Source organism: Semicossyphus pulcher, unplaced genomic scaffold (assembly GCF_022749685.1).
Source record: "Semicossyphus pulcher isolate SPU_LCO1_2020_fin unplaced genomic scaffold, fSemPul1.0.p SCAF_15, whole genome shotgun sequence".
In the NCBI taxonomy this organism is placed as follows: Eukaryota; Metazoa; Chordata; class Actinopteri; order Labriformes; family Labridae; genus Semicossyphus; species Semicossyphus pulcher.
In genome coordinates this window covers 22,020,142-22,044,513 of record NW_027211659.1, presented here as the reverse complement: position 1 = coordinate 22,044,513, position 24,372 = coordinate 22,020,142, and the positions used below count along the sequence as shown (strand labels likewise).

General features: G+C 39.3%; 1 protein-coding gene across 1 annotated transcript in view; it reads left to right on the top strand.

The window, feature by feature from the left end:
• ube2f (ubiquitin-conjugating enzyme E2F (putative)) overlaps nucleotides 1–24,372 on the top strand; it is a 50,636-nt gene that overhangs the window by 1,868 nt on the left and 24,396 nt on the right. The window contains exons 2-7 of the mRNA XM_069663818.1: nucleotides 947–1,133; nucleotides 5,247–5,276; nucleotides 8,842–8,907; nucleotides 17,529–17,596; nucleotides 21,100–21,170; nucleotides 21,309–21,366. Of these exons, the coding sequence (XP_069519919.1) occupies nucleotides 1,019–1,133; nucleotides 5,247–5,276; nucleotides 8,842–8,907; nucleotides 17,529–17,596; nucleotides 21,100–21,170; nucleotides 21,309–21,366 (408 nt within the window). The 5' untranslated portion in view covers nucleotides 947–1,018. The remainder of the gene's footprint in view (nucleotides 1–946; nucleotides 1,134–5,246; nucleotides 5,277–8,841; nucleotides 8,908–17,528; nucleotides 17,597–21,099; nucleotides 21,171–21,308; nucleotides 21,367–24,372) is intronic.

Genomic DNA, 24,372 nt, shown 5'->3' with positions numbered 1-24,372 from the left:
AATTAAAAGAGAGTAATGTTTTGTAACTCTTTCTTATGAACTTCTGAGTTCCCAGTTGCATTCAACAGTCCCGTTACTGAATAAACACTTAAGATAACCGCAACAGCTAATGTATGCTTTTGTCAGCTTTCAGCTGTGATTAATTAACTCATTAACCCTCATCTCTCTGAAACAAGCTTGAGTTGATAATGAATGTTAAAAGAAGATGGTTGAAAGTTTACTCCTTTAACTTTAGATAGCTTTTATCTGTTTAAGCAATTAGGCTTTTGTGTGAAGGAAAGTTCCATCGACCATGTTAAATCCCTTTGTTGATTACAAGTAATCCCATTTGACAAAACTATAACTCAACACTTACAGCAACCTCATGGACCTTCCATAATAGGTAGTCGAATTGCAAATGATTTCCCTTAAACAATGTCTCTCATTGAATTACTCTGCCATAATTTAATGATGTAAAAGTATTAGTTATTTCTTTAAGAAAAATAGGAAGGATAGGAGTCGACTCAGACCTCACCTTTTCCCTTTTGTCACTTACTAAACACTTTTCATTTTGTGTATCACCTTGAGATTGCCTCAAAATCCCTAGTGTATGTAGCCTGATTTGCGATTTGTGTATTACGAGCTTGATCTGAAAGATCTATTACCTCTGAAACAGAACTGAGCTTCAGTCATTTCCTTGAAAGACCTTACTTTATAGTTTTTCTTCCTACATCCATTTATCAAACCTTCCATTATCTTCATATCGGTGGGGGGCTGGAGAATGTTCCGGCACACTGGGCTGAGTCATCTAGACAGACATCCTTTTACTTTTACAACTGCAAGCACGAGTTGCCTGCATGCTTAACGGTTTGCATGTTCAGCTGTGTAAAGTTTTACATTTTTTCCTTTTATTGTCACATATGATGGGATTGATTAATTCATTCTTTATGGTCTGTGTGATTGTCAGGTGTTTAAGCAGCAGTGCAGTGCAGCCCAGTGCAGCGTGGGGCAGACCGAGGCAGACCACAGCAGCGGAGCCATGCTTACGTTGGCCAGTAAGCTGAAGAGGGATGATGGAGGAAAGACGGGCCGTGCCTCTGGAGCCTCAGACTCCACCCACAGGGTCTCAATCAGGGACCGCCTCCTTACCAAAGGTAACGTGGTCATTGTCCAATTCGTCCATTGTTATTTATTTAGTCCAAAACCCTTTTTTTTGTACAGAAGAAAAACAACTAGACAGTTAAATATTTAAAAACTGACACAGTAAGACGAGACAATTGTCTCCTTACTATGTGTTCTTCCTAATCTGTTCATGCTCTCCTTCCTCCGTGGATGTTTTGGCTTCCTCTCTACAGTCCCCTCTAATTCTCTGTTTTTGCCTCTCGTTTCTTGGTTACACAAAGAAACCTTTCATCGCCTTAGGAGGCAGCTTACAGACACCTGCCTTCTCTCTTTTTAAGAGTTCTTCCATGAACTCAAACTACTTTATTAATCGTACAAGGGGCAATCGGTTTGGAGCAGCTTGTACATAAAAACATAGCAACATGCAAACGACAAATAAATTATACCAAGAGCTAAAATATAGTTAAAGCTCCTATAAGGAACTTTCAGTTTGCGTTGATTTTGGCGACCCCTGTGGACAAAGTGATACCTCTTATTTCTTACTGATCTTGTCCTGTACATGTTTAAGACCTGTTTTTTTCTACAAAAAGACTCCTCTTTCATTCTTTTAACATTTAAGCGTATCACTTACTGTGAATCTTGGCCATGGAAAATATAGTCAAAATGCTGATTTGACAGCATGAAATTAATCAATTCGTCTGACACCTACCCCCCGGCAGCGGTTACAGGCATTAAAATAACTATAAAGAAATAATCAATCTTGTCGCTGATGGTCTTGTTTGCTTTTGTAGCTCATATAGAGGCATCAGTGTTCATTTCAGTCCGTTTCATAACCAGCTAAAAAAATCCTCATAGGAGCTTTAAGGGTGCACAGCAGCAGACAGGAAAAAGAGTCACACAAACAAGCTGTGTCTGGGTCGCACAGGTATGTGAGCACCTTCCGGGTAGTCATGTGGGACAATGAAAGATGCATCCTACGTGTTGTAGCCAGCAAGAAGTATAATTTAGTAATTGGTGCCATAAATTATTCACAGTTATATATTATATTATTATATATGATAAAACTGTATTAATCCTGAAGGAAATTACAGTGCCAGATAGCTCCAAAAAATACAGTAAAATACAAGCACTACAAAATGCAAACAACAATTCAAATATAAGTAAAAATATAAAATGTATGGGCTCAAAAGAGAAATGTAGAAAAGTATTATTGCACAAGAGCTTCGTGTAGAGGTGGAACCACACCTAGACCAACATCAGTTTGCGTACAAAAGGAATCGCAGTACGAGTGATGCCATTTTAACTATAATGCACCTAGTTTTAAAACATCTCGAGAGTCCCTCTGCATATGCCAAATTAGTTTTTATCGATTTTAGCTCTGCTTTCAACTGTATCCAGCCACACATCCTCCTTCAAAAACTGACTCAGCTGAACGTGAACCCCTTCCTAATCCAGTGGTACTATTCTTTCCTGTCAAACAGGCCACAGCAGGTTAAACTTAATTCTGCTCTCTCGGATACTGTACTGAGCAGCACTGGTGCCCCTCGGGGCTGCGTCAGTTCGCCGTTTTTATTCACATTGTACACCAATGACTGTGTCAGCTCCCAGCCAGACCAGCATGTAGTGAAATTTTCATACAACACTGTTATACTTAGTTTGTTAAAAACCAATACCAACTTAAACAGCCACAGATCTGGAGTGGACAGGTTTGTGAGCTGGTGTGACGCTCACCAACTCCAGATTAATACTGGTTAAACAGTGGAGATGCTGATGGATCCAAAGTCAGTTGGGGATCACAGCTCAGTGGCCATACACGGACGTAACATTGAGCAGGGTAATTCTTACAAATATCTGGGGGTCCATATTGATAGCGACTTAAGCTGGCACACGCAAGTGGCAAGTGTCTGTGCCCGAATCCACCAGCGCTTGCATTTTCTCGTCGGCTCAGAGTGTTTGGTGTCAGTAGGAATATTATGTTGATTTTCTACAGAGCAACCATTTAATCTGTCTTACGGTATGGCATTATCAGCTGGTTCGGCAACCTAACGGTTAAATCAAAGGCTCAGATATTAAATCTGATTAAAACTGCAGGGAAAATCATGGGTATGACAGCACCTGTAACTCCCCAAGACCTGTTTGAACAATCAATCCTTAGACTTGCTGGTAACATCTTATCTGACACATCTCACGTACTGCACTCTGAATGTGTTTTATATAACTCAGGAAGGAGGTATAGAGTCCCTCTATGTAAGCACAACAGATATAAGCATGCGTTCATCCCACTCTCTGTCAAGCTCATCAATGGGCAGATTGTTCAGGATGGACGGAAATGATCAGGGGCTATGTGACGCTGAATTTGCACAGAGATGAATTGCACTTTATGAATTGCACTTTACAAATTTCACTTTATGAATTGCACTTTACGAATTGCACTTTATGTGACTCTGCTGAGTATTTTATTTCTTATGTATTGTTCATTGTTATTTCTGACTATTGTATGTGTGTAGTGGAATGTTGTTGTGGGTGGAATGTCCTGTCTGCAGCAGACCCCTCTGTCCGAGACAAATTTCTCCCACGGGAGACAAATAAACATCATATAACCTGATATTGAAAGTGTTATTGCACATGATATCAGAAGTTGCATGGTGATAAAAAGTCCCTTCATGCTCCATGTTTCCTGCTGCTGAGCGGGTAGGAGTCATACAGTCTTAAGGCCACAGGTAGAAAACACTTCCTGTGGCGCTCTGTGGTGCTCCTCGGTGGTCTCAGCCTACCGCTAAAGGTGCTCTGGTAGGACTCCAGTGTGAAGTGCAGGGGGTTAGCGGTGTTGTCCGTGATACTGAGGACTTTCCTCAGCATCCTCCTCTCAGACACTTCCACTAGAGACTCTAGTTCCACTCCTAGTACAGAGCATGCAATGCAATACATTTTTACATCAATCATGTGAAGCTGCAAAACTAATAAAAACCATTCCATGTTCCTAATTTTAGACTCAAAATCTAATTTACTTAGGGAAACCACTAAATGAGCTGGCTTGGGACTAGCAGGTCATTATGTTCAAAGTAAGGTTGGCCGGCTTGTTCTAACGCACTGATGTTTGTGTAAAACCATCTTATTACTGCTCATCCTTCCTGTTCTCGCATGGGAAGCTCGATTGTTTAATTATCCTGCTCTGCCTCAACAATCTAAACGTATTGATGTCTTATTGACTTATTGATACTCATTATGTGAAAATGTAAAGCAGTGCATGTTGAACAAAAAGGACAAGAAGTATAAAGACAGACACTGCAGAAGCTGATATCCCTGTTAGTAACATCTTCAGCCAGATAGGAGGACTCTAATTATATGTCTGGATCTTGATGGTTCTTATCTGAGAAGATTATTTTTAGGCAGGCATTTTTCAAATATTCATATGGACCTGACATCTTTTACATGTTGGATTTAGAGAAGAGTCCTTGTTCTAATTACAAGCAGTTGTTGGCAAAACAGTAACACCCTGCTCGTTCTGAGGGAGCTGCTAAATGGCTGACCCTCTGCTCTGACCTCCGTGTTGAGGGTAGAATGGAAAGAAAGTACCTAATTATCACAGCCTGCATGTCTCAAAGAGAGGGGTTTGAACGCATGACAATGGAAAATTCTTAGCATGACTCACCAGAACAATAACGGTAACTGCCCAGAGAGACAACCCCTTCTTGCCTTTTTTGTTAAGTGTTAAAATGCTGACACAAATAAGCAGTGAAAAGTGTGTCAGTATGAGAAAACAAAACAGAGAACTGGGTGCTTTAAAAAAGCCAGCCACACTTAACCCAGAGGCAATGCAAGCTAAACAGCACTCTACTTTCTGCTGGTTCTCTTCTTTCCTCTCTCTCTCTCTTTTCCCCTCCTCATTTTGTTTCTCACTAATAGACTATTTCTGCTTCATTGCACAAGACAATTCATTTGACAACTAGCATTTTAGAAATTACGTTTCTATGCAGAGCAATTTTCCTAATTGATCAGGTGGCATTTCAGTGCCTCGTTTAATGAGTGTGACAGTGTCAGCTGTCTGTGTTTATGGATCGTATATTTGTGTGTGTGTGTGTCTGTGGCTCTCTGACATTACCCTCTCATTCTCCCTTATTCATTTTTCTTTTTCTTCTCAACAGAAGTTGCAGAACTTGAAGCCCATCTCCCTAGTAAGTATGCTTTACACTTCAATACACACCGATCTCTTTCAGTTAGTTAAGCCAGACTCTATTACACTTTGCATTCCTCCCCATGTTGCATCATTTTTAGTCGATACATCTTAAAATGTGACAGCTGAATAATTGAGTTTTAATAATTTATTTATCTCTAAATAAAATTCTTGGCCTCCGGTTGTTACATTTTCTCAACTAAGAGACAAAAGCTTTTCTTTGTTTCATTGCTTGATGTAATGCTCCAAATTTGCAGACTGTTTGTCAGTATATTTAGTTTTGGCATGAAAAGAGCTAGTAGAGCAATTGCAAATGTCTGAGCAGAGGCATGGGGCATATAGGTTATTTGTAACATTACGTTAAGCTGTATTGTAGTGCTTTAAAGGAGCAGTTTGCCCCTGGAAAAAGCCACTGTCATTCAAAGCTGGTCTTCTCTGTAATTAATAGAAGATTTGAAACTGGCGCCATAGCTGAGGAGAAAGTTGTACAAACAACTCTTGGTTTCGCCCATTCTACATTCCTATAACACCCAGCGTACATTGCGCCCCTCCCTTTGAAAGGAACGGCCCAGCGAGAGACGCTGAAGTGAAATACTACTGTATTGCTGCAGGCAACGGCTCAGACTGGTACAGAATCCGAAACACGGCGAGAATGTACCGGTGGACTGCTAAAAAATCTTCGGGTCTGCAGTCTACATTTCAAACCTGACGATTTTGAACGAGACATGACCTAGATTGAGGAAGTGTAGTTTAGCGAGCTCCCTCGCCTCCGCCAGATGACGCATTTTACATAGTCTGGCGGAGGTTTTCCAGGGCCCATTGGAGAAGCGGATAGCGTCCTCCAAAGGCACAGAGCAAACTTTTTTTCCCCCTACCATAATGGCATTAGCTCTCCATGATAGCATGGTAGGACTGAGGTTGAAAATTGCCAAACTGGCCCTTTAAGTGTTGAGCCAGAATGTGATTTCAGATTTTCTGTAAACCCCATGTTTGATGAAACATTTTTTGATAGAATGTTTTGTAATTATGTGCCAGATCCCCAACTTGGACATGTAACTGTTGCTTTGTTAAGCTGGAAACGAACCCTAATCCTGAGTATAAACAAATGCTCTGTGAGCCATGGATTAGTGTCATACTTGTTTTACTCATAGCCTGGGGATATATTGTTCAAACATACTGTACCCCCAACCTCTACTCAAGTTCTGGCTTTAATTGAAGAAAAATTTACCACAGCTTGTAAGATCTTCATTGGTCAGTTATCTGGATATTGTAATGCACGAGTGCTGAATTATGATCGCTTTGGCCGAACTCAGCATGCCTGAGTTTGTGGCCTGATGAGTTTGACCTCACAGCTGAGGACAATGAAAGCCAGAGAAGGGAACAGAATTTGGAGCACGCCGAAGCTGTAGGTGAATGACAGGGGTGGAATAAGGACACCACGCCTGTGAAGAAACCATCCAGAGCTGTGGCTCGTTACCAGCAACATTGATGGAATATGGTCCTGTGTAAAGAATTGTTCCGATTTTCATGAGGCTTCAATAATTATGGAAACCTGGCTTCATGCTGTGCGTCTGGACCTGCTGCATGACATTGATGGATTGTCACCGTTAAGGGCAGGCAGGAACTTTGGAAAAAGAAGGAGGGGATCTGATCTGTTCATATGTTATCCAAATGAACACAGGTGTTATCAAAACAGCATGATGGAATAAAAGGGCTGATAGAAGAACCCCTTAAACAGATTTTAAGTGACAGGAACATCTTATTTGAGAGGATTTCTAGCATTCATCATTCCTCCCAATATTTAGAATTCTCTCTTGAATATAAACAAAATTGGGCAGCACGGTGGTGCAGTGGTTAGTGCAGTCGCCTCACATCTATAGGGTTTGAATCCTGGTTAGGACATCGGGGGCCTTTTTGTGTGGAGTTTGCATGTTCTCCACCTGTATGTGTGGGTTCCCTCCGGGTACTTCGACTTCCTCCCACCGTCCACAGGCATGCTCGTCAGGTAAATTAGTGACTCTAAAATTGCCTGGAGGTGTGAATGTGAGCGTGAAAGGATATCTGTCTCTATGTGTCAGCCCTGGGATTGACTGGCGATCATTCCAGGGTGGGATCGGCTCCAGCCCCCCGTGACCCTGAATAGGATAAGCGGTTTAGAAAATGGATATGAACAAAATGAAAAGGCCTTGATCATAAAAAAATTGTAGTTTAAAAAGCCTTTGCTACAAAAATAAACAACTTTGATACTCTGTTTACTATTATTACATTAAATTGTGCTGTAAAATATGGTTTATATCCCTGACAATATGAGTTAAAATATTTTCTTTGTTGTATCCATGTGACTGTCAAGTATCATCAACCGCTTTGTCTTTTATCTCCCCTTCTATCGTAGCAGCCAACATTTTAGTTTCAAGGTTTATAGCAGATATAAACGGGTATATCATAATAAAATTTTAGGACATGCAAAGTACAGGTTTCCTTGGAGAAACAACAAAACAGTAGATTGCTGGGAGCTGAGCTTGAAACACAGAAGAAACATCAACTCGCACAGCTCCTCCTATCGTGTTTATGTCTGCTGATTTTTGGCAACACGACTTTAATCTCCATTGTCTGAAATAGTTCTTCCTACTTTTGGCTGTGGTTTATGTGAGTGTGGTTCATGATCACAGCAGACTTGCCTCGTTTAGCATTTTAGATTAGATTTTGCATTGATTATGCAAATGACCTCTCACAGACGTGCACCTCCTCATGAACAGGTGGTGAAACAGCTAATTTAAGACAAGACAAGCTGAAATTATACACAAAAATACAATTTGGAAAATGATGGATGTGGTGTGGCTTTGTTCTCCCAGGCATCACGAGACACACTTTTTATACTTTTATTGTATATTTCCACTTTAGTTTGTGCTTATATGGTGCTATTTGACATAATTTTTTAGGGCGATGTGATGCTTAAGATATTTTCTTAACACTTCCTAACATTTGTGCATTTAATGACTCAAACGTTTCACTGCATATTTTGTGAGCAATGCGGGCAACGCTGGCATAATTGATCGATGAGTTTGTTGGTGACAGTTTGAAAATGACAAATTGACTTTCAGAGATGATAAACGGATCATCCTTTATTTGTTGAGTGCTGTTTTGCATGCAGCAGTTGAACTGCTGCATTTAATTCAGTGTAATAAAATAATGCCTTGTGTCTTATTTTATACAGAACAACAATTGAAAGGGTCATTCAGTGACAAGAACTTATGTGTTGTTGATTTAAATAATAAAAATATATACATGATCATGGTTAAAAAACACTGTCCCAAGTCATGTCTGTAGTTTTGTGCAGTACATATCACTGAACACCAGGGGGGGATGTGGAGCCACAGGCAGTCCTAAGGCTGAAATCCTGCAGTCCGTGTGAAGTGTGACTGTTACTCTGTTACTCTCATACTCTGTTGCTTAAGAGGATTTAATTAAAGTAAAATATATTATTTTAATTAAAGGCAAGTAATACAATGGTAGAATGGTTCTGAATTATACACTGAATAACTTTCCCCCTGTTTGTTCTTGTTTAGGTACATGCAAAGCCAATTTCCCAGATGAGGACAAGCTGCATCATTTTCACCTGGCAGTGTCTCCAGGTAAGACAAAACACCTGTTGTCTTTTCTCAAGTCACCTATGTTACTGCTTTAATAGTGAAGTGCAGAAAAAAAGTCTAATAATAACTAATGCTGATAAAATACACACTAGCTTTTGTTTGCTTCTTATTTTAGTTTTAAGTCACACTCGGTTTAATATAAGACAATAATACAGTTGAAATTTGCTGGTGTAGAGCAAACGATTATGAGTTAAGACATTTTAAGGGTAGACATCAAAAGGAAAAAAATCTCTGTGTGTAAGACAGGATTTCGAATCATTACACTAATCCTTTACAAACATGACAAACAGAACTGCCCTCTTAGAGTCCATGATTCAGTGAAATCAAAAAGACCACGAGCCAACTTTCATTTTGTCAGTTGAATGTTGGCACTTCTGTTTCGCTGCGTCATTGTACCCAGAGCAATGCAGGAGCACCAGCATGGCAGGCTGTTAACTTTGCAATAGATGATGATCGAATTTGGTGCATCAGTTTAAAGTGATTCAGGGACGGCACTGATGCCAAATGAAAAAACAAATAGTCACCTAAAGGCGAAGATCACAGTTTCCTGAATACAACTTCAAATGAAAATTATTCTTAACCTCCAGTTAGGACATCCAGCGGTACCCACTGCTTTCTCATTCTGTGCCATCCCACTTCCAGAGAGGATGCAGGGTTTGTGTGTGTGTATTGTTGGGGAGGGGGATGTTGTGTGTGATGGACTGGGGGACTGCATATGTTAGCGATTGGGAATGCATGTCTTAAAGTATTCCCTTAGTGGCTCTCCAGTCTTCACTGCATTTCCACATCGCCTATGTCATTATTCCCCAAGTCCAGCTTGCTCAGCAGTGTTTCCAGCTAAGTATGCTACCTGTCAAATATTGAACAGACTGAACACACTGGTGTGGAATTAGTCCCTGGAGGTTCTATTCCCTCTCATTTCCTTCCTTTCCGTCTGTCACGCACGCATTTATTCTCTGTCCTCAAGCCCAAAGTCGCCTAGTCATTTCTCCCAGTTATAGAATGTGGAAATCTATCCTCATCTGCAGTTTGAGGACACAAGACAAGCAGAACAAAACGCCCTGGGACTGAGCTAAAAGAATAGCTTTGGATTTGTGTATATACTGCGTGTGGGTAACAGAAAGAGGGCGACACAGTTTTAAATTTTAGTTTGGCAAAATTCTTTGAGTTATAGCGGGATTAAAAGCTGCATTTTAATGTCTTTCATTTAGTTTGTGAATTATGTTTCCACAGAGTTGATGGAAGTTGCTGCATCAATTTCTGTCAACTAAGATTAATATTTTTTTAAGTGGTGAGTGTATATGAAGTTTTCAAGCTATTCCAGGCCTCGTGTGTGTGAGTGCAATTAGGTGCGAGTGTATGTGTGTAAGTCTGTGATTCATCTATCTCCCTGCCACCTGAGTAGGCAGTGTAACTCCAGCTAAGTTTCCACAAAGGCCTTTGTAAGCAAAATCTGCAGAGAAAAGCAAAGATCAGCAATTAGAGGCAAGCTTTGGTGTCGTGTTCTTTAAGAGGCGTTGAAAAGGAGATTGAGTTTTCAGACAAAGACTTGCTCAATTATTAAAAACCTCTGTCTCTCCTGCCGTACACACACACTGGCACACACACATTCGTCCCTCCTTTTCACTTCCTTTCACCTGCTCATTTCCCTTTTTAGTTCTTCTATTTCTCCCTTTGTTTAATCTTCCTCTTACCCGCTGCTGCTTGGCTGGTGATTTATGTGCACCAGTTCTCACAATTTGTGACCAAGACATCTGTGGCCTCGTGTATGAATGATATGTATGCATAAAACCCAGGCATACATCAATTTTTTTCACATAAACTAGCGTAACAGTAGAATGTGCAGTTAGATTTACAGATGTAACCTACAGGGAGCCTGCGTTAATCATTTATGCAGTCTACACTGGCTTTAGTAAAATGTCAATCAAATTTGAGGCTATAAACTTAACTTGCAATTATATTTGAGTGACAAATTTTATTATCCATTTATGCATTTGAGCCAGCATCTTTTTTTTTTTATCCTTAATTGTGGAGAACTATATAAAGGCTGCTTCAGTTTGAGCCCACTAAATGAATCGTTAACCATCTTTCTGACGTGAAACAATGATGGAGATATCACGGCTGATGATGTTGACAGGTACATGTTATAAATTAGTAATATAGGCACTGTTCAGGTAATAGCCACAGCTGTTTTATAATAGCTTGATACCTGCTCTGGTGCTGTTGGAGAAGCTTTAGGTCCTGATCAGACAGAGTGTGTTTTGCAGGCTGTAAAACACGAGGCGCACTGCTCTTTTTTTTTTTTTTTTACTGTTGTTAGGGTAACCACCGAATCATTAGCTGTCAATATTATGTCATTATCATGATGTCATATAAGCCACTGTTTAGTGCATATTCAAAGAGAATATCTGTTATCATATGTATCCATCCTGTGGACCTGCCTCCTTTCTCCAACTTTTAAAGGCAAGTAGTGAAAAGACATAAAAATAGGTTATCAGATAGCAAAAATTCTTTGCATCATTTCCAGGGGAAAAATAACAATGGAAGTAAGGAGATAATTACAACATTAAGTGCTCTCTCTCTAATGCTCTCATGCTGTGCAGTAAAATGTCCTTTGAGCATTGGAGTATATAAGTTGTGTATAATACACCCACAAGCTTTAATTTGCACTGCAGGGAAGGTCTTTTTTCGTCAGGCAGGAAAAGAAATATTGCAAATGGAACTTGCCTCAGGATGCAGGTTGTCCAATATCTCCTTTATCCCAACTAGCCTATTGAAAGGTAAAATCATCTCGACTTGTTGTGAGGAGAATTTATAGCTCAAGGCTTTTGTACATTCATTCTTTTGTTTCCTTTTCTTCTTTTGTGTTTTTGTTATTCAAGCCTCTCACGGGAACGGTCGGCAGTAGTGGGTTTGTTCTAAATACACTTTTCGATGCAGGTAATGTCTTAAAAGTTGCTGCTACAAAACGCACAGCTTCACATATTGTGTCAAAACAGAACCAAATAAAATCTGCCCAGCCTTTTGGGATTACAGAGAAACATTCTTAATCCCTTTTGTGCTGAAACATTTGTGTTTTTCTTATTTTATGCTCAGTGGTTTCATTTATTCTTGTGCTTTTTCAACATTTTGTAACCTCAGATGAAGAAAATATTCTGCAGAATGAGACGAAGATGTGTTTTTGTCACTCATTTAACAATATTTACTTGTAGAACTCTTCTTCAATATGTCCAAAGTGCACTCTTTGTGTTGCTCTAGTGGAGACAAGTAGTTCATCTTATTGAAGAAGGCAGTCTGCATCATTTTTTATATTTTAGATACTAAGCTGCTTTTGGTACTAATCACTAAAGAAACAAATAGTACATGAATATGCACACACACACACACACACACACACACACACACACACCTACAAACATGATTGGTCTCAGATTGTTTGTTTAGATGTAATTGAGGCGAGGCAGATTATTTAGTTTTTATGTGTTTATGTTCTTATGATTACACTGTCTATTTCACATTTTATCTAAATGTATTTTCACCAACAATAAACATTCATTTTGTTACATAAAAAACTTACATAAATATCTCTGTCTTTTTCAAGCTCAGATTAGTTGGAATGTTATTTAGTTTAATTTCCCATTCAGCAGCTCTGTGCTGTGACCCCACAGCCCCGGACCCCTGTGTCTCTGAGGAATGGGGACAGCAGCAACACTCTGGGGTGAACACATTCTCACATAATATTATTTGGACTATTAGAAATAAAACAATTAAAAAAAATGAGACACAAATTGGCACTGTCAGATGGGTCCTTTTTCTGCTTGATTTGCATATGAATTATTAAATAATTGTTGTGCACTTTGGTGCAGAAGACAAACTTTGATTGTGTGAATAAAACTCTTTGTAAGAGCGGCTGTTTCAAGGGTCAGCAGGAGGTCATTGTGCGTGTTGGAAAAGGTATTATTATTGCAAAAATTATATTTTAAGTTAAGTTTTTTAATATATTATAACCATCTGTATTATAAAGAATTGGTTTTTTTATCAGAAATTTGAATCTTCTATTAATTCTTTGTATAAGGGCCATTTAGAGAAATCATGCTGTATCTTACAGTCCTATCTAAATATTCTATCTGTGATATTATGATTCATATCTTTTGTCGTAATCCCTGTATGTTAAAGACTAGGGCTGATTCTCATTTGAATTACCCAATATCGATTAATAAATCCAGAGATCGATCTTTAAAAATATGTATAAAAACATGTTTAATCACTAATGTTTCTGATGATTCATGAATATGTAAGTTAGTTTTACACTGATATTTATGTTACTCTCTGTTAACGTCGGCTTTGGCTGCGAGTGTTTCGGCATTTTGTACAGAATGCCTTTCCCCGTTACTCTTAGTCTCTCGTGGTTTTGTTCTCAAATCTCGCGCAAGTTGAACCTCACTTCGTTTAATCAAAACCATGAGCCAGGCGGGGTTAAATCTTATTGTAAACATAAAAAAATTGGATAATGCACCAGGTTGGAGGTGCATTGATATTGTGACTGAAATACCCCTAACCAAATTGATAAAGAATCAATCAGATCGGATCGGAAATCGAATCGAATCAGGACCTTGTGAATCGCGACCAAAAATCCTTAACGATAGCCAGCCCTATTTAAGATTAATGTTACAGATGAGACAAGGCAATCTATGCTGAGGATTGAGTCTTCTAAATCATGCTGTCTCTCATGTCTAATGATGACAGTAATTAAAATAATGCACAAATTATCATAACTGAAAGTATGCCAGCGACAGTGTTATGTCAAGGATCTGCCTTTTACCAAAAGCTGTTTTCCTGTGGGACCAGGAGCAATTTCACCTGAGGCTTCTTCCTCCATTCTCCAGTCTACCTTAAAAAAATTTATTTAAACAAGTGGATAAATCTGTACATAAAGAAAAATGTACCCCTCAGGTTTTTTTTTTCACACAAGTCATCTCGTATTGCGCTTGAAACTATGTCCTTCAGAGCTCTTTCAGAATCAGTACCGATCGTGCCGTGTCGATACCGCTCTGCTGCACTCTTTCTTCCTATAGGGAAATCATCACAGCCCCATCACTGAGTTCTGTGATGTAGATATGTAATTTTAGCATACATTTAAATGCTGAACCATAATGACTTCAGGTTATCTTCCTTCATACGTCGTCTGATCATTACACCTGTCAGAGCAGCAATCTTCTAAGCAATCTTCTTAGCATTATACAGTATATAATTACTCTGAATCATTCAGCAACCATGGCACCATTTGATTCACATCAGAATGTGACTTTCCTTCTTACATCAGGTATAGAAGTGGAGTTGTAGCAGGTGTGCTGTGCTTGTGTCCTCCTCCTGTATATTTTAGCAGTCTGCATTACAAAGTGAAATGTTCCTACAACGCACAGCAACTCTTCATCCCCACAAATGCACATAGCCAGAAGAAAATAACAAACTTAAAACTAGCAACTTTTTGGCATTTGATCATTTTTAACTAGAAGGTTTGGAGTTTAGTTATTGGTGTGTGTGCGTGTTTGTGTGTGTCTGTGTTTGTGTATATATTTGTGCCCAGTGTCTTGTGACAGTACAGACTGATTGTTCCAGTCCACTGAAGACACTCATGAATTCTTTATCATCTCTGACTGCAGCTTTTAGTCAGTACATTTCTTTCCGTTTGTTATTTTTCCTCCATTTCTATAATCTTTCTTTTGTCGCTTTTGTCCTTTGGTTTTGTCATGGTACCGTTTTTCCCCCCCCCTTTCCTCCGCTTTTCTACTTACACATCCTCAAGCCGTAGCGCTCTATTCCACACAGCGTTTCCCTTCCGCTGCCTCTTCTCATTTATAATACAGGGGAGACTGTTTGTGCCGTCTAATTAAATTGTACCTCTGTCTTTGTCAAAGGGAATGAGATCCGGTGCGGTTTAGATGGCCCTTTGGCGAGTACCTTATCTCAGATTGCTCAGTTACTCAGTGTGAGCACACAGACATGGAGACAGTTTGAGCGAGAGGGATAATGTTGTGTGTAAAAAAAATCTCTACATTTGAAACATTATTATATATATTTTTTATATTGTGTCAGGCTGAAATGTAAATAAGTCTGTAGGCATTTTTGTAATGTATTGCATTATATTAAAAGTTATCACTTACACATTTGCCCCTCAGTATAAGGAAATTAGACAGTTCAAATATACTGCAGAGGTCTTTGGTATTGGTCCATGTTCGACTGCTGAAAAAGATAATTTAAGACAAAATATGCAAATCTGGGTTCTGGCTGCTCAGTCAGTAGTGCACACACAGTAAGATTATGACATACACACAGACTTAATCCTCGTCGTTCTCTGTGGAACATACGCCTGCTTGTAGATTCTGTAACAAGATGGTGTTTTACGGGATTTAGTTGTTAGCCCAACCCCTAACCTGGAGGGCCAGGCGCTGCATTTCGTCTGGCCTCTGCCCTGAAACCGGCCCGGCTTGGTTGAACCTGCTTGGGGGTACGACCCCTGCCGGTATAGCAATCAGAGTCACGGAAGCACACAAGCCTCCCCACCACGGCAAGGTAACAGCACACAGGGAGGAGATGACGGCTTCTTACCAAGTGCTTTCTTTTCCATCTGTCCTTTACTTTCTTGAGGTAATCAATCAGTCAATCAAATTTATTTTGTATAGCGCTAAATCATAACCAAAGTTATCTCAAGACACTTTACAAAAAGAGCTGGTCTGGACCGTACTCTTTGTTATATTATTTCGAGAGAGAGAGAGATGTTAACGCTGCTCTTCTGACAGATCTGTTGTTTGTCTATCTGAATAACTGTCAAATGGTGTGCAGACAATGCTAAGTGCCTATGCTGGTGTGGTGAAGGCAAACTTCTGTCAGTTATGACCAAATGATGCTTTAACATCCATGGGATGCATGATATTGAAAGGATAACTGACCAGCAGTCATCATTTTGTTTTGATCTGTGCTTATATCTCTACTTAAACAAGATCATTTTATTGGGGACTCAGTTTCCCTGCAAGTGGCCATACTTTGGACTTGGGGAATCACTATATTGAACACCTTTCAACACCACTGAATGTTATCCAGCTAATTAACGACAGAACCCATGTTCTGAATGAGCCTTTAATTGGCTCAAAGGCTACAGAAACTAAGAGAGAGGAAGACGCAGAGCGAAAGAGAGAGGCATTGTGTGTGTGTCTGGAAAGCTTAACAAGGTAGATTCACACTAAAGCCAGAGTTGAGTCTGACCTACAGAAAGTGGTCAGACTGAAAGGTTTCACTTTAGGCTGTTACGCCTCTGAGATAAGCTCCAAGACAGAGCTTTTGTTCTTCCAAATGGTCCTCCCATTTATCCTCCTGTCGCAGTTTCACGGATCTTAGCTGAGCTAGGCAATCAGAATTGGCTTCTGTTGCACTGATTTCAAACACAACCTACCTCTTGATTTCTATAGAGTCTGATGACGATATAGCCTGCTGGGCACATCGGTGAACATGCTGGGGCATGTAGCTGGCGTTTAGCGATAAAGGACTTCCTTTTCCGCGTGCTGCACTGTATACAGAAAAATGAACTTTTCTTGTGATTGACTTTAATTAACGGGTCTTATCTTCGACAAAATGTCAACATCATGATGCAGATTAGTAAAAAGTAAAAATGAAGCTTTGTCAGGTCTGTCCTCAAGAGGAGAAGAAAACTACTTTTAAAATGCTCGTTTGTTGAACGGAGGTCGGATCGATCATTTCTGATGCATTCGAGGAAGTCGGGAAATCTGAACGCTGAACGGCTTTCGTGACACAGTGTCAAGGGAATTTATCTCAAGTTGAATTTTAGATCTAGAACAGATTGTTAGTTGTTAGCATGCAGATGTCTGTTTATAGAGATTAATAAGAAGCTAAATCATCGTCAGATAGCCGCATTCAAGGATGCTCCGTAACCAAGTGTGCGCGTGAGGACATACGTGAACTTGAGAGCTTGCAAACAGCCGCTGTAGTGCTGATTTTTTTGTCACAACGAATATTAATTTTAATATCCGAATATCAGTTTTTTGTTACAATTCAATTATATATTCGAATTTAGAATATTCGTTGACAGCCCTACAACACATCAACACAGCCCCTTCTATGTTTAACAGCTGTGCCCTTTTTGTTGACTGTAGCTTCCAAAGTTTTATAACTACACCTGGGGCTTATTTTGGGTTTTATTTTTCATGAAAGAAAAAAATCAAACTCCATCCTTACAGATGCATTTTCTGAGCTGTCCTTATGGCAAGTAGTACTCGAGTACTCTATTCTACAGTGTTTTTGGATGTGTAGGAACATGACATCCAAGTGAAAATATTAATCTAAGACAATAATTGACTGATCTGCTTCCTTTGGTATTTTTCTATTAAAATGGGTAAAAAAAAAGAATGTGTTTTGATAACTATCCAGTGCAGGATACTTAACCAAGAAGGTTTTTTAACGCATTTCTTAACCCTGACCAGGACTGTCTGCCAATGTTTGACCTCTAATTGTTGTTTTTCATACTATAAATAGTCTTATGAATGAATTTGTGTAAACCTTGTCTTCTTTCTTTCACTTTCTGCTTCCAGATGAGGGTTACTACCAAAGTGGAAGGTTTCAGTTTGAAATCAACGTCCCAGAAGCCTATAACATGGTGGTAAGTGGCCCAGTTATCCGTCATCGTTAGGTCTATAGAGTTTGTGTGTGTAAGTGTGTGACTGGTTGTGTTTTCAGCCTTAGTCTATAGCTCCCTGTTTCGACCTGTTAAAATAACAACTCTTCCAGGTTTGCTGTCAGATTGTGGTGTTCTAACTGTCCTGTTGTATTGTGTATGAAGCAGGCTAGAACAAGGAGGTGGTTCCTTTAGATAACTTACTGCAGTCACCAACTCAAATGTGTGCAGGGTGGTATTTCTTTACATTATAATTCATATAGGAATTTAAAAGTTACTGTATTTCAATTTTGCAAATGATTTTTCCCTCTGAGTTAAAGGCTTGCAGTATACTGTAGCATCGTTTTTTTGTCTCTTCTCCCATCCATCCTTGCTACACAGGCTTTATCTCAACATGCCAGTATGTTTGTGTAGGTGTGAATGTGTCTTTTGTTTGTGTCTATATGATCTCTGCACATGTGTGTGTTTGCTGTGTGTTCTCGTCTTTTCTCTGAGCCTTTTATTACACATTTACACACACGCACACACACCCGCACAGACCCCTGATCCCTGATCCCTGCCACAGAATGATAAATAATAAACAATCATCATGAAATGTTAATCAATTCATAAAGTTGTATCTAGTGGCGCTCACAAAGAGAATTGCTCCTATGAAGGATATTAAAGAACAGCAGGGGAATGATTGGCTCCTCTCTCCTCTAGTTATTATAGACAGTCATTATTGCAGCAGGTGGATCTTACTTTCATGTCCTTTAGCCTGCACATCAAATTAATTGACAAAAGCTTTCGACAACCGGGTTGCTATCCTACAGTAGCTCATGGTACAACAGTCATTCTCTGACTCCTGAGCAGCGTTTCATTGATTTTTCTTCATACACACAGGCTTTAGGTTACGTCTGTGGTGAAAATGGGTTTCTGTCCATCAGCAGAACTGTGAAATATAAAATTGGGTTCTGCAGTTACACAGAGCGGTCTGTGCTAAGAGCTGACAACCCCCCTTGAAAGCAATAGATGTCCATTTGGAAGGGACCTTTATTTGTGACAGACCAAGTGGCTATGATTAACACCTGGGGAGAGGTTTAACATGTGTGCCAATCAGGACTAAAATGAATGAAAACATGATTTCTGGAGAATATGAAATCCTATAAAATAAATAATACAGTATTTTTAAAAATGTAATTTAAAACTGTAAAACAGCAAAGAACGGTGTAACTGTAAAGCGTCCCTCATTAGAAAATGTACCATAAACTGCCAAACTGCTGTCTGTCTACATTCCTCACTTATTATTTTATCTGACTGAAATAAACAAGTCAGATTATTTCTTCCAGCAGCCTGATTGACACTTTATCTGTAAACATCAGCTGTTGTAGGGATAACTTTATATCAATCTTTATCAATAATGTTAAATACCTCTGATTTGGATTCTTGTGCATCGCAAGTAGATCAAGTTTAGTTAATTGACTATATGACTTAATCTTTACCTGACTATGCCTGCATAAAAATATCCTACACCAGTGGTTGGGCCCAGACCCCAGGTTAGCACTGGGATTGTCAAGATTAGATTTGCACATGTTAAATAAAATCATTAAAAAAGCACTTACTTGATAATCAAAAGTCTGTTAGACTATTAAAAAATATATTTTTGGTCCTCCTATAGATGTAGTAGCTACTTTGTCAGCCACCCCTCTGCGAACTATAGGCTGATTGGTGTTAATTTTTTGCCAATAAAGATTTGGAATGAATCACTTTATTGTTTTGGTGTACGTGTGCGGGCTAGGGGGGCTCAGCCTTTCTTAAATACAAGCAGGGGGGGCGCTAAGGAAAAAAGGTCGGGAACCACTGTCCTACACTTTATATTTCCCTTTCCTTTCACTGTTAGCACAGCAATAGCAGTATCATTCATACATCAAGTCTTTATGCTGGTTTGAGAACCCCAAACATGAAATCTTTGGTTCTCCAGGATAAGTTAGAATTGTTCTTGCCATGTGAGCAAGTGCAAATTAAATAGGAATTATATAGTTGTTGGTTTAAAAAAAAAAAAAAAAAAGTTAAATAAAAACGAAAAAAAACAAAACATTCACGCTCTGTTCTTCCTATACTATTGGGACTATGAGGAACTCAAATGAGTGTTAACACAGACTAGACCAGACCGGTTGAAAGCCTAAAGCACAGTGGGACATGGAGCATACCAGACACAGAAGGCACAGAAACATCCATGTTGACCAAACACAGAAAGTAAACCATCTGTTAACATTTGCCTGAGTCTTGAGGGCTGTTCCATCAAAGCTGAAGATTTACAAAAAAACAACCAAAAAAGGGGAAACTATACTACACAAAACATTTAAGGCACATTACCACAGAGCTGTTGATGATAATTTTTTTTATTGGGGATTCAGGCAGCAAACCTGCTGGTATGGCTGCAAATCCACTAACTCATCTTTGTGCTCAAAGCATTTCTTTTTTTTCTTCCTCTGTATATCTCAAAATCCCTTTATGGACTGCTGGGCCACTTGTTCCCAAACATAGTCTAGGTCATTTACCCCAATCAGTGAAGCTGGTTCTATATTTATTTGGATTTTATTCCATTCCTTCATTAGGTTCACCTGAAAAATCTCATGCAGTTCAATACCACAGCACTGCCATGGATTCTGCTTTTATGAAGCTTAGTTTTTGTTGGCTTTTGTTTTGTTGAGAGTCTGAAGTGTGTAAATTCAATTAAATGTTTATTACTGAGGCCATAGTTAAAGGTGGTGTTGTACTGAACCAAATTATACTGAGATGTGTCTCTAATTTTTTGTCCTCCCTATTTACATACATGCCTCTCAGGGGGCCAGAGCATTAGAAACACCTCTGAATATAATGCGGCTCAGTATAGCCCCACCACCAATTATGACCGTGACGCTGAAATATATAAATTAACACCTCTATGACAGCTTAGAAAAAGTCTGTGCATTACAGGCAACAGAAAAGCAAATCTTTTGGCTGAGCTGGTACATTCGATTTTTCAGTTGTACCTAATGAAGTGGCCGGTGAGTGTATACAAAGTAAAGAAAAGGTAACCTTGGAGGTGATCTCGGGTCCCTCTTTTAAATGGTCTGTTTTAGCCTTTGGCAAAAAATAATGGTGCATACTTATATATATAGAAGTCGTTTGCAAAAGCCTAATCTATGTTGTAATTTTGATGTGTTCTAGCAGACGCAACCTGTCTTTATACATCAGTACCTAATACATAAAACATACATATTGTTGAAAAGTAGTCGTTGATGATCAGCTTTCATTAAAAACTGGCTCCTGGTGAGCACCTGACGCCAAAAGCTCAGCTAGCAAAGCATTTTATGTTCTAACAGCATCAAAAACATGGTGTTATTGCTATTTCACCTGAATATTGGTTATTATAAGTTTGTTTAGAAGTGAATTTTATCATAAAATAACTGAAATGTGTCTCTCTCTGTTCCCTTTCTTGCATGTCTCGCTCCTGCGTATGACAGCCTCCTAAAGTGAGATGTCTGACTAGAATATGGCATCCTAATATCACAGAGACGGGAGAGATCTGTTTGAGGTAATATAACCTATACCTTCTTCATTTTCTCACTTATGCAACTTCTTCTTCTTCTCTTTATCTCAAGTGTTCACATTTCATTTAGTGAATTTGACAATCACATGTTGACATTTTCTTGGAATTATTTTTCCAATTCAGCTTATTGCGGGAACACTCTATTGACGGCACAGGCTGGGCCCCCACCAGAACATTAAAGGTAAATAAATTGCATTTATTAAAGACAATGTGTCTTTATGTAAGCAAAGGTAAGTTAAGTATGTCCTCATCTTCTCTTTAAGTTTTGAATGATGGATTGACTCTAATGGGTCCATTTCAAGCCACCCTGTATTTTAGCGGTCTACGTTACGACGTTACGTTAACCACCTAAACTTATTCTGTTGCAGAACTGACATTTGTAGCATTTCATAGTGATCAAATATTACAGGGTTTACAGGGTTTACCCGATCAGACAAAATGCGTTTTGCAGGATGTAAAACGCGAGGTGCACCGCACTGCCTTTTTTGTAGAAGCCTACGGTTGTTAAGGTAACCACTGATTCATCAGCTGTCATTAACCTAACCGTTATATTGGACAATGAGAAAAAACGCCAATGACGTCGGACGCTTTTCTCAGAGCATTTCTTCAAAAATGCGAGGCACACAGAGTGGAAAAACGTGAGGCGTTCTGCAACGCAAAAGCAGCGCGTAAAAAACTTCCCTCTCATTGAAAACAATGACAAAAAAGCCGCCTCCAGCTGCTAAAACGTGCTCTGTCTGACCGGGCGCCTCAAACGTCACATTCTCTCTTTTTTCTAAATGAACAACATAATACAAACCTCACGAACACAAAAACAAACACAAGCATATCATTCCCCCATCCATGCCACACCCTGACACCATCAAGGGAAGCTCAATGTATGATAATCTAGAGGAGAAGTGCTGCACAGGAGATTGTGTATTATTTTTTATTTGTATCACTACTTCCCTTTGTGTTTCACGCCTCATAGAAAGTCAGAAAATACAACGCATAAACAAGCCTTTCAATAAACTCATGTCTCTCTAGGCCCTTAAGCTCCAGCAGTGACAGAATCTTGTGAGCCCAAGTTTGAATAATGTAATCTTGTAAAAGATATATCTACATAGTGCTCAAAGGAGTTGATGGCAACTACAAAGACTAATATTGTAAAGCCATCGTCTCCAGACATTGGGTAATTTAGAACACAAAAGACCTGAGTGTGACACTCTTTGACAACATTACTCCTTTATATTCCATCACTTTCTTTACCTTCTTAAACTGCCAAAGTTGAGGTGTAAGACACACAGCTGAGTGCTGTTGAAACACTGTGGAATCCTCTCAGGACACAATGAAAAATCTTTTGCGGAGCTTTGTAAGATAAACTTCACAACAAAAAGGCTTTTCAGCTGAATACAAAAGAGTTTCTTCTTAAGCTTTATCCTTCACTCAGTCCAACACCATTTGTAAGTGGTTTAGAGACAGTCTATGAAGAATAAAGCAAGGACGCCCTCTGCTATTCTCATTCAAGAATTGACTAAAGTTCTGCTCGATAGAAACTTGAGGTGTGGATGTGAATGTAGCTGAATGGTGACTCTCTGCCTTTGTTTAGTTTGTCATAAACTTAAACTGGTAAACTCAAATTAAAAAAGACAAAGTTAGATCAACATTCCTTTTGACCAATCAACTTGGATGCACTTATTTATGGAAATATGTCACTTTAGAGGGTCAACCTGTAAATCCTTTGAGTGTTTCTTGAGTTTTCTGGCATGACTGCTCTTGAGATTTTTGTCAGGATTTGTTTTATCCTTGAAGGAGAAATTCACCCCTGGAAAAAGCCACTGTCAGTCAAAGCTTGTGTTTTCTGTAATCGATAGAAGAAAATTATATTTGGAATTTGCACCATAGTTGTGTAGAAAGTTGTACAAACAGCTTGTGGTTTCGCCCATTCTACATTCCTACAACACCCAGCGTGCATTGCGCCCCTCCCTCTGAAAGGAACGGCCCAGCGAGAGACGCTGGAGTGAAATACTACCGTTTCGCTGCAGGCAGTGGCTCAGAGCGGTACAGAATCCCAAATACGATAAGAATATATCGGTGGATCATCTGAAAATCTTCGGGGCTGCAGTTTACATTTCAAAAGTGACGATTTTAAACAAGACATGACATCGAAGGCGGGTATCCTAGATTGAGGAAGTGTAGTTTAGCAAGCTCCCTGGTCTCCACCAGATGATGCGTTTTACGTAGTCTGCCGGAGGTTTTCCAGGGCCCATTGGAGAAGCGGATACCGTCCTCCAAAGGCACAGAGCGAAATTGCACTTTTTTTCTACCATAATGGCATTAGCTCCCGATAATAGCATGATAGGACTGAGGTTGAAAATCAGCAAACTGGCCCTTTAAGAGTTCTCCTGCTTCATGTCAGTCCACACCATGCCTCGTCTTCTGCCCCGTTTCTGCTGTTATTTTGCACACATGAGCACATTTTCTGCTTTTCCATCTTGTACTGATTGAAGAACATATTCATATAATTGAAAATTGTGAACCTAGATAATGTTTTGAAAATAGCAATGTCATCTTGACTGGTTCTCTATCCACATCATAGAGCACATTATGTTACGCTGCATGATTTCAATCATATGATACATCAAGACAAAATGTCTTTGCCAGGGAAAATAACTACAAAACAAATTGTTTTGTCATATCTATTTACTTTCATATGAACTAAAATGAAGCTCTGATGTGATTGCATTCTGTCTGCGGTCAGATCCAATATGCTTCCATTCAGCAACCATCTGATTGCAATACATCAGTAGATACACATCTTAAATGTAGTATTCTTTGGTCTTTAAACACTCTAACTATCCAAAACATTTTAAGTTTCTTTCTTCATTATTACTATGGATGTACAAAGTGTTCTAATGCCAGTATCACAAGCATTCTGATGTTTGATTTATCTAACAATCTTGCTCTCAGGATCAGAATTGTGTTTCTAGATAAAGGCATTTTCAGGCCAGGTTTTAAACCATAATCGGGGCGATGTTTTAGCTCAGCAGCTGCAGGTTTGACTCCTGCCCTCGTCCCCCTTGCTGCATATCATCTCTCTCTTCTGCCAATATTTACAGTTTCTCTATCCTTTAAATATTGCTGCTGCAGCAATATTAATCTGTGCAAATGTTCCTTGCAGAGTTCATCCTTGGTGAACTCTGGTATT